Here is an 11,156-nt window from a genome sequence, read left to right on the forward strand (position 1 = left end):
GGCTGTGTTTGGATAGCCAATTAATAATTTTGTTATACTTCTTTGAGTGTATATAGTTCTATGAATATACTCATCTACCTCCTTTTAATATTTACCCCTGCCTATGCATGTGTGTAATGTCACGTGTGACAGAGGGGTGAAGAGTAATATGTAAGCGGGGGGAAGCATGTTAAGGAGTGGGCTGGGAGCATATGGAAAGATATACAGAGGGGGCATGCACGACTTTGGGCGGCGGCCAGTGCTTGCACAGGAACACAAAACTGTCCCGATGCTCTAGGGAGCAGCAATATTTTCTAAGGGCCACGTGTGCTGTTCAAGGGGGTAGCTGTTGCAGCACTCGGGCAGGCAGGGACGCTGGCGCCTGCATGAGAAGGAGCTCCCTTAAGAACGGGCAGCCACCAGGCAGCAAAACCGCGCAGTTCAGTGGCTACAAAAGGGGGCGGGGCTACACCTCCCGGCATGCTGTGCTACACCCACTCACGGCCCGCCCGCGCACTGCATGCCGGGAGGTGTAGTCCCGCCCCGTTGTCTTCCGGGACCCGCCGGTGCCCTTCGGGAGAGCGCCGTTGGTGTCACGTGAGGGGTTTGTTGACTTCCTCGAGGGGGCGGGAGGTCCTGGTAACGGCGTCGTCAGGCCGGGCCCCGGGCGGAGGTGATGGGAGCCCGGAGGAGCCCGTGTGGACACCGCGGCGGCCGCTGCTTCCTCTTCTCCGAGGCCGCCGCCCGCCAGTGACCGGAGCCGAGCGGAATCCCCCCGCCAGGTCAGGTCCGGCCCTTCCCCAGAGGTGATAGGGGCAGATGGGCCGGGGGGGAGGGGACAGCGGTGACAAGCGCTCTCAGCAGGTGACTCGGGCTGACGTGGACCCGCAGCCCCCCGACGGCTCCACGCTCGCAGCTGCCTGCAGCGGGAGCGCCTCTCTCTCCCTGCCCCGGTGTCTGCTCCAGGCCCCCCGCGGCTTGTCCGCATCGGGGCTGTTATTGTCTCTCCAGCGAGTTAGCGAGATGCGGGGCGCCGTGCCCGGGTCCGCGCTGACTGCACAGTCACGGGCAGCGGCGCCTGTGCCGGCCAGATGGCCCGGGCCTCCACAGGGAAGTTTCCTTTAAATCCACCCAGTGAGTATTTTAAGCTCTCTCCTGTAGAGAGGAAGCTGGCAGGGTGACGGGAAAGGGGCAGCGAATAGACTGTTGTGGCGCTTCGTGTGCGGTTGCCCCCGCCGGAACTGGGTAGGTGACCGGGGATTATGCAGGGAAAGTGGCTGCATCAGAATGGCACCAGGAGACGGCTCCCTGCAAACGAAGCCCTTTCAGATGTAGATGCATGACGCTCACAATTGCATAACATAGGTAGTGAAAGGGAGAAACTGTTCAGGGGGAGAAAAATGTTATCAAACACCATGAAGTCATATAACGCACACCCAAATACAACTGTCCTGATGCATTATAAACGTGGGTGTAATACTCATAAGTGCAGAGGAATGTTTATTGTCATGGGCTGGAAAAATTCATTTGCAAGTGGGGAATGAGCATGTGTGAAGGATTGGGGGGATGTAATTTGTCTGATTGTGCAGAATTTAAACATTGTGATAAACTTCGTGTTTGGTCCTTCTGGTTGCCAAGATAACCCCCTAAATGTGAGCCTGTGCAGTGTGTGGTTCTGAGTCTGCAGATAGACCTCTCCAGTTTCTCCAGTGATGGTGTCACTTGAATAGATATGTGGACAGAGTTGGCATCGGGCTTTGTTACAAGGATAGGTTCCAGGGTCAGTGTTTTTGTTCAGTGATGTGTGGTTGCTGGTGAGTATACCAGGGTCAGTGTTTTTGTTCAGTGATGTGTGGTTGCTGGTGAGTATACTCACCAGCAACCACACATCACTGAACAAAAACACTGACCCTGGTATACTCACCAGCAACCACACATCACTGAACAAAAACACTGACCCTGGTATACTCACCAGCAACCACACATCACTGAACAAAAACACTGACCCTGGAACCTATCCTTGTAACAAAGCCCGATGCCAACTCTGTCCACATATCTATTCAAGTGACACCATCATAGGGCCTAATCACATCAGCCATACCATCAGGGGTTCGTTCACCTGCACATCTACCAATGTGATATATGCCATCATGTGCCAGCAATGCCCCTCTGCCATGTACATTGGCCAAACCGGACAGTCTCTAGGCAAAAGAATTAATGGACACAAATCTGACATCAGGAATCATAATACTCAAAAACCAGTGGGAGAACTTTAACCTGTCTGGCCATTCTATGACAGACCTGCGGGTGGCTATCTTAAAACAGAAAAACTTCAAAAACAGGCTCCAACGAGAGACTGCTGAGCTGGAATTGATATGCAAACTAGACACAATCAACTCAGGGTTAAACAGGGATTGGGAATGGCTTAGCCATTACAAACATTGAATCTATCTCCTCTTGTAAGTACTCTCACACTTGCTTCTTATCAAACTGTCTGTACTGGGCTATCTTGATTATCACTTCAAAAGTTTTTTTTCTCTTACTTAATTGGCCTCTCAGAGTTGGTAAGACAACTCCCACCTGTTCATGCTCTCTGTATGTGTGTATATATATCTCCTCAATGTTTCACTCTATATGCATCCGAAGAAGTGGGTTGTAGCCCACGAAAGCTTATGCTCTAATAAATTTGTTAGTCTCTAAGGTGCCACAAGTACTCCTGTTCTTTTTGAGGAACTTTAAAAAGTTTTAATTCTGACTGCCACGTGAGTCCTCTGTGCCCTTGAGCAACGTGCTTAATCTCCGTTTCAATTTCCCCATCTGTAAAATGTGTATTACACTTAACTACTTCACATAATGTTGATAATTGTGCAATGTTTATAAAGACCTTTGAATAAGAAGAGTGTAAGTGCCAGGTATTATTACTAAACAAAGGAGAAATGATTATGTCCTAAGACAAGTAACATGTTAAATCTCAAAAGCTGTTTATTACCATTTAATATAAATGATAGAACAACCAAAAATGCTTTTTATAAGCCAACAGCAAATCTAGGGAGGCATATAAAGTGTGTGATCTACAGGTGTATGCTGGCAACATTTTAATGTCACGTGCTCTTAGAAGTATTTGGTTTAATTACTTGTAAGAGGGGAGAACAGTAAAATAGGACTGGTTTTTTTTTTTAGACACAGACTTATTTGGGATATACATAAGGCCTACCAAATTCATTGTCTATATTGGTCAATTTCATGGTCATAGGCTTTTAAAAATCATAAATTTCATGATTTCAGGTATTCAGATCTGAAAATTCATGGTATTGTAATTGTTGGGGTCCTGACCCATAAAGGAGTTGTGGGGGGATTGCAAAGTTTTTGGAGGGGGTGGTTTTTGTAGTACTGCTACCCTTACTTCTGTGCAGCTGCTGGTGGTGGTGCTGCCTTCAGAGCTGGGCAGCTAGAGAGCGGCGGCAGCTGGCCAGGATCCCAGCTCTGAAGGCATAGCCACCGCCAGCAGCAGTGCAGAAGTAATGATGGCATGGTATGGTATTGCCACCCGTACTTTTGCGCTGCAGCTGGTCAGGTGCTGCCTTCACAGTTGGATGCCCGGCCAACAGCCGCTGCTCTCCAGCCCCACCCTGCCCCTCCCAGCTCTGAAGGCAGTACAGAAATAAGGGTGGCAATACCATGACCTCCCTAAAAGAATCTTGTGGACCCCATTGCAACTCCCTTTTGGGTCAGAACCCCCAATTTGAGAAATGCTGGTCTCCCCCACGAAATCTGCACAGTATAGGGTAAAAGCACACAAAAGACCAGATTTCACAGGGGGAAACCAGATTTCATGGTCTGTGCTGCAATTTTCATGGCTGTGAATTTGGTAGGGCCATAGATATACAGTAACACTCCTATTTTGTTTGCTTTGTCTTATCTCTGGAAGTAAGAGTAAAAAAAAAACAAATATCTTTTCCATTTCTAATGTATCTTTTTTTGCAATGGTGCAACCAGAACTGCATGCAGAACTCAAGGTGTGGGTGTATTGTGATTCATTTCACTAATACAACTGTTCAATTAGATCATTATACTTCTAGTGGAAGGACTTCTTATATGTATAACTAATCTCTGTCTTCTTTGCTCATTACTCTTTAAAAATTTCCTTTCTTTGTATGCCATTTGGGGCAGGTTTCTAATATTTCTCTCACTACTCTATCTCCACCTCAACTGTTTTCATGAAAATGAAACCGTCTCAGAGCACGGATTCGGTTTCATTTTGAGAGACACAACTCCCTCTGCCCCTTCGTTGTGCTGTTTCAGCAATAGCCTTTATAATGTAGCTAATTGTGTACTGGGTAAAGGACAAATGTTGCCCTTGTATATGCTTATAGTTCCTATCCTCTTTAGTAAGAGCTTAGTGTATTAGCTGAGGGTACAACTCAGTCCCAAATCTTTTTTCCTTCTGTCAGTTATTTTAGACGTTTTCTCATGTATTCACAGTGTAGACATAAATTAATAAACAGTTGATTTTGCCCACTGTGAATATTCTGATATCTTTCATAGTGTTAGTTTATTCCTAAATTATGTTTCCTTCCCCATCCCAAACTACCATATACTACAGCTAGAAACATAAACGGGGTTCAGTGCACTTCTTGGCCAGCTGACAGCTGTTTAATACAAAATGAATCATTGATTTCAGTATCATTTTTATTGGGCAGGAATGCATATCACATGCAACTTCACAGTAGGCACCTTTATTGGCAGGTTGAGTAAAGAGAGAATTCTCAGAGAGCACAGAAACTGACCTACATTTGCAATTAAAGGAATCACATTATGGCCACTGTTAGACAAAAATGTGTTTTAGATATAGACTCTTACTTTTTCTTTTTCTTTCCCTCTTTGCCTATAATTTGTTACTCGCTTTTTGCATCTTTTCTTAAGTTAGATTTTAAGCTGTTTGGGGCAGTGACCACATCTTCCTGTGTGTGTTCTGTTTGTTTTCTAACATTGCTTAGAAAATTGAAACAATAAGTATATCTTAAGAAGGTGGTTCCTTTGAGATTTCAGGGAGGCTTATGCTACCACTGTCAATAGTGTATCTGTTCAGTGGATAAAGAGGACTTCAGTTTTTGTGGGTATCCTGCTAATTTTCAAAATCAGAAACCTCTCTGTAACAGACAGAGCAACTTCCTGCAATATCTTTGGGAGACGATATTTTATTAAGTGTATGAATGGTTTATGAATCATATTGGTTCAGGTTTGTATGCACTCCATTGGGGGAGGATTTCCACAGCTCCTCCAGGAAGTGAAAACAGTAGGGGATGATTAAGGCAAATGACTCAGGTTATAACACCTTGAGAGAGGAACCACCTTCTGGGGAGGCTCCCATATTCTGCTTCGAAGTGGATTCTGCAGAGACCAACAGTCAAAGGACTTTTGGATAAATAGCCTAAGGCTAAACTGACTAAGGGCTTTCTTCCTGATCCAGCAATAGACAAAACCTTCTGTCCAACAGGGTCCCCAACCTTTGTGGAAGGGTTAGAAAATTTTTGGCTTACTGGGGCCCCATAAGACTGATGGATGATACTCTGGTAAGCTGTTAACGTGTGTACAGGGATGTTTATAGTTTTTTATGTTGTCTCTGTAATACTTTTACCTGAAGAATAAATGTGCTTGCTTAGAAAGAGCTCTGTTGTAACTGCTGGCAATTTCTCTGTTCATCGCTCTCAGAGAAAAGTCAAAGCACAGGCACTAGCCTTTTTAGGCAGACTGGCTTGCTAGGGATCTTACAGTGTAATCCAGGGGGCTGTGCAGACTTAAAACCCCTGGTCAGGAGGGAGTGAGACCTGAGTTTCCACCTAGGAGAGTTGAAAGCTAGGAGCTAGAAACCTCTATGTGAGTGCCTTGGAGAGGCCATAGATGGGGAAATACAGGTGCAGTTACCCTGAAACTGACACTCGCTTTTTCTTACCTATCTTGTTTTCTTTAAACAGATGCCTGCAGAGCTCTTGTGCAGTGTATGCAAACGTTTCAATAGTGCAACAGTCGATTACAAATCAAAGTCCAACTTTAAATCACTTGATTTCATCTATCTATATGTATTATGTGGATGTTTTTAGAATTCTTAAACAGATTCCACTAAACCAAATTTAGTTTTCTATTTATGTAGATTGACTCCATTTTCACAATTAGCAAATGGGTAGCAATCTGATATCTTGGTTCTGTTTCCAGTTCATGTGCATGAGCACTGTGATATTGCCGCATTAATGTGCAAGTTTGGAACCTCACTTGTGTTGCTTCCTTTCACATTGTAAAGGATCAGTATTTTTCCTGGGTACTGTGTTTTGTTTTTGGTTTTTTTTTATGATGCAGGGATGTAGTTAAATATGCCTTGTGTTAATTGAGATATTTAATGTTTTTCTTTAATTTCATGCAATGTATATGTTGAGGCAGAGTCCTAACTCTAACTTTCTATCCCTTAGCACCTAAAGGCTCTTAATCCCCAGTTTAACAGGGCACAGTTATACTTCTTTCCTCCGGTGTGCCCTTGTCAATTTCTCTTAGAAGCAAACCATCTAAAAATCACATCTGCCCTCCTGAACTTTATACTTCCTTCTCTACTCATCACCCTTTCACCAGTTTCCTCCCCATAATGATCTGCTAATAAACTCCCCTCCCCCCTGCCCAAGGGGATGAAGCTGAGGGAGTTAGTGTTGGCCATCCTAACATCTTGAGAAGTGGGGGGGTGGGGGAGTGCCTGGTTGAGCACCTCTAACTTAGCATAAGCAGAATCTTTCTCATGAATGAATTGTCTTCATCTGCCATGTAGACCCAACTAAAACATTCCGTACCAGATCTGTTGTTGTAGCTGTGACGGGTTGGAGATCCTGCCGACTACGCCACTGTGATGGGTTGGATCACAGAAACCCCCTTGGGAGCTGCCACCCGATGTGCAAAGACTACCCCTGCTTCTGTTTTCCCTGCCAGCTCAGGACTCCAGCACCCTGTCTTGCTGAGCCAGACACTCCTGTCTGGCTCCAGACACAAACCCAGGGTCTGAATCACTTGTCCCAAAGCTGCAAGTTTACCTGAAAACAGCTCATAGAAGTGTGCTTGTCTTTAGCACTCAGATGCCCAACTCCCAATGGGGTCTAAACCCAGATAAATCCGTTTTACCCTGCATAAAGCTTATGCAGGGCAAACTCATAAATTGTTCGCCCTCTATAACACTGATAGAGAGATATGCACAGTTGTTTGCTCCCCCAGGTATTAATACATACTCTGAGTAAATTACTAAATAAAAAGTGATTTTATTAAATACAGAAAATAGGATTTAAGTGGTTCCAAGTAGTAACAGACAGAACAAAGTAAGTCACCAAGCAAAATAAAATAAAATGCGCAAATCTATGTCTAATCAAACTACATACAGATAATTTCCTCACCAGTTCCAGAGCACTCCCTTTTACAGGCTAATCTCCTTTTAGCCTGGGTCCAGCAATCATTCACACCCCCTGTAGTTACTGTCCTTTGTTTCAGTCTCCTTCAAGTATCCTGGGGGGGGTGGAGAGGCTCCTTCTTTAGCCAGCTGAAGACAAAATGGAGGGGTCTCCCACGGGTTTAAATAGACTCTTGTGGGTGGGGACCCCCCTCCTCCCTCCTATGCAAAGTCCAGCTCCAAGATGGAGTTTTGGAGTCACCTGGGCAGGTCACATGTCCCTGCATGACTCAGTCTTTACAGGCCGATGCCATTGTCCACATGGTATCTTGCATGTCTCCAGGAAGACTTCTTATGTGGATTGGAGCATTCCAAGATGCATTGTTCTCCAAGTGTTTCCTGATCAGGTACTTAACCTGGCGAATTCCTTCCTAAAGAAGCTGACCAAATGCCTCCCAAAGCTTACTTAGAAACCAAGCAAGCATACAGCCCATATTCTTAACCTCAAGTAGAAAATGATATATATATGTACAAATAGGATGAATACATATAGTAGACCATAACCTTTACGGAGATATGTTACCTGGCACAGGCAGCACAAAACATATTCCAGTTATGTCATACATACATTTATAAGAACCCCCTCCCCATAAAGCCTTATGGGGTACACTGTCACAGTAGCTGTGTTGGTCCCAGGATATTAGAGGGACAAGGTGGGTGAACTAATATCTCTTAGTGGACCAGCTTCTGTTGGTGAGAGAGAAAAAGCAGCTTTCAAGCCTATACAGAGCTCTTCTTCAGGTTTTCTCTCTCACTAACAGAAGTTGGTTCAATAAAAGATAATACCTCACCCACCTGGTCAGTATCAGATCTGACTATAGTGGTGGTTGCATGTGCAACCAAGCCTATACTAATTTTTAAAAAAAAATACATGTAGCCTTTCCAAAAAAAATTTGGAGGCTAAGCTGGCTGTCTTCTAACTCTCTGGTGTTTGTGGCTTGGATTTCTAAAGTTAATTTCTTCCAGAGTTTAATGATTCTGTAATTTTAGGAAGGATATACTCTATTCCTACATTAGGCAGGGATTCAATCATTTCATTAAGTGTAAAATTCCGCTTGGCTAACTAGAGAACCACAACTGTACTTCCATATAATGGTCAAAGACAAAGCACCAGGGAAGGTGTATGAGGTACTACGTTGCCAGAAGAATCTAGTGTAGGATTTTGAGAATATTTTTTTAGAGTAAAGATCTTTTGAAACAAATTTTTAATGCAGCAAAAAGACTCTTGACATGCACAGGAGAAATGAACAATCCCTGAATTTATAAAGCAGCATTTGTACATGCTATGTCTCTTATTAGGCTGGAGAGTCAGGTCATAAACTTTTTGAAAGAGAGCTCAAAGACAACAATAAGATTTAATTATTCCCATGCTATTCTCTTAACTAAATATAGGACATGACTGTCATGCTGGCTTGAGTGGTTCTCTTCTGTGAGTGACTATCTCAGGGCAGACTGTCAGAAAACAATGGCAGACACCCCAAACTGGTGGCATGTTCTATAATTAGATTTCACCAAGCCAGTAACATATTTGAACTCCTGGATCACTATACCATTCTTACTGTGGAGTCGCAGACAGTTCCCTTTAGCCTCTCCAGCCTGTCTTGCCACCCAGAGAAACCGAACTTTGTGATAAAAGGTAATTTAAACCTAAAATCACACCACATTAGGTTTCTCACAGTCCCAAAAAACCAGCCACTCACCCCAGATCAATTGATATTCCAGATCTTACAGCAAAGACAACACTGGCAGCCAGTTCTTTAAAGCTTAAAAAAAAAAAGTGTTTTGAGAGGTTAAAGAAGGTAAAATGTAATAGGTAAACCACTGTTTGTAACGCCAAATGGTGGCAGTGATGTAATAGACTGCTAGTTTCCTAAAAGTATTCTGGATAGCCCTGGAAAAGATTTTTGGGGCTTTCCATCTACTCATTCAGTTATTCTTCCCTGTTAGAATCCCAACAGTCCAGAGATAAAGGATCTTTCTTTGAATTCCATATTTATATCTTCTCACAGAAGACAAGCTGGCAGTCTCTCTACCCACATGGGTTTTTAGTGGGTTTTTCCTTTGACAGTGAGTGAGGAAGGCACTTAGACTTTTGACCTTTTGCTTTTGACACAATGGCCACTTGTTGTGAAATTAACAGCAAATGCTAAAGTCTTTAAATCCTTCATAATCATTTCACAAGATTTCTTTGATGGGTAACTTAGTTGTAAGGGTACTTGCCATATAAATGTTTGCTATTACATTATGACAGGAATAGATAAATGAAAACAATTCAAGTAACCTTCCATTAGTGTTATGAAGTTTAAATACCCAAAACACTAACACGTTTAAAATCGCTTTGATCTAATACGCAAGTAAATTGACCTGAATACACTCTAGCGTGACCTGGTCAGCTAGCGTCACAATGACAATAATGAAAAACAGGAGACCATATCTGAAGTTAGTAAAAGATTATCAGAATTGGTGCTAATAAAGGAATAGGGAAGATGCAGAGCTGAAGGTTAGGACTACTTGAGTATGCAGAGAGAGAGGACTAAAATCTGACTATTGCATATACGTAGTTATCTGGTCATACTGGTTTTTCCTAAAGAGATTGATAATTGGATAGGAAATTGTTCGGCTGAATTTGAGTCTAGCCCAAGTCAGTTGCTCTTTGATGGCTATTGGAAAGGAGCTGATCTCAGGCAAGCTCCGAAAGTCCATATCCCATGGGATGACCGAATAATTTTTTCTGTCTCTAACAGCCATTCCATAACCATAAAATCCTTCCATTGGCCAAGCAAAGTGAAGTCTAACACTCAACTCAGTGGTATCTATCTGTAAGCCAGTAACTATGGAATGCCACATTCTATCAATTGCAAAATTTTAGAGAATGTTCTAGACATTGATGGATAGAAGCCTATTGATTTTGTTGCAAATTAGAACACCAGAAAAGCCTGATTCACAGGAAAAACGGGGGGCCCAGATTTTCTGGAGCGGCAGGCTCAGGTAGAATCTTTCTTCCATTGCTTGAGATATGTGCCAACACATATCTCAAGCAGCAGCTTGTCTTGCTGCATGGGGATGTTAGCTGTAGACTGGACTCTATTCGAAATAAGAGAGCCTTACTGGGAGGGTTTGGAGGGGGCTAAGCAGGGACTTGCAAGGGAATGAGGCTGAAGTGGTGGTAAGAGTAGAAGGGACTCAGAAGTGGGGGAACTGGGTTGTTGAGTGTGAAAGCAGGGACTGAGAGTGGAGATAAGATGGGGAAAGTGGGGCCTAAGGAGGGGAACACCGACTCTGGCATGGGGGGAGACAAAGACCTGAGAATGGAACAGCGGCACATAGAGCCCCTGGCATGAGGGAGTGGCTGGGATAGTTGTGGGAAGTCTCTGCAGTAGGAGAGGACGAGAGGGTGGCACACAGGCAGCTTGTGTGGTGGACAGTCTCATGGGGCAAAAAAGGTAGTAGTAACCCGTTCAGTCTTGGCAGTGGTTCTTCCAGATTAAGTATGAGTAAGGCTAAGATTTAGTCAGGGGTATTTTTAGTAAAAGTAATGGATAGCTCACGGTCAATAAACAAAAATTCCTGGCCATGACCTGTCCATGACTTTTACTGTAAATACCCCTGATCTGCTCTGGGGAGCCGCAGGGCACCACTGCTCCAGGGCTGACCCCTGGGGCCAGCTGCTGCTCCAGGGCTGACCCCTGGGGCCAGCTGC

At 44.0% G+C, this 11,156-nt stretch overlaps 1 protein-coding gene across 2 annotated transcripts in view; it reads left to right on the forward strand.

Annotated features, from left to right (window-relative positions):
• Nucleotides 1-546: 546 nt before the first annotated feature.
• AZI2 (5-azacytidine induced 2) overlaps nt 547-11,156 on the forward strand; it is a 47,553-nt gene continuing 36,943 nt past the window's right edge. The window contains exon 1 of one of the 2 annotated variants that reach the window (XM_026649365.1): nt 547-761. Coding sequence is in view for 1 of the 2 variants with exons in the window: in XM_026649364.1 (XP_026505149.1) it covers nt 1,071-1,113 (43 nt within the window). In the remaining variant the exon portion in view is untranslated. Of the gene's footprint in view, nt 762-1,010; nt 1,114-11,156 lie in introns of those variants that run through there. The other variant, XM_026649364.1, reaches the window with a different exon arrangement.

Source organism: Terrapene carolina, unplaced genomic scaffold (assembly GCF_002925995.2).
Source record: "Terrapene carolina triunguis isolate 2854851 unplaced genomic scaffold, T_m_triunguis-2.0 Scaffold84, whole genome shotgun sequence".
NCBI lineage: Eukaryota > Metazoa > Chordata > Testudines > Emydidae > Terrapene > Terrapene triunguis.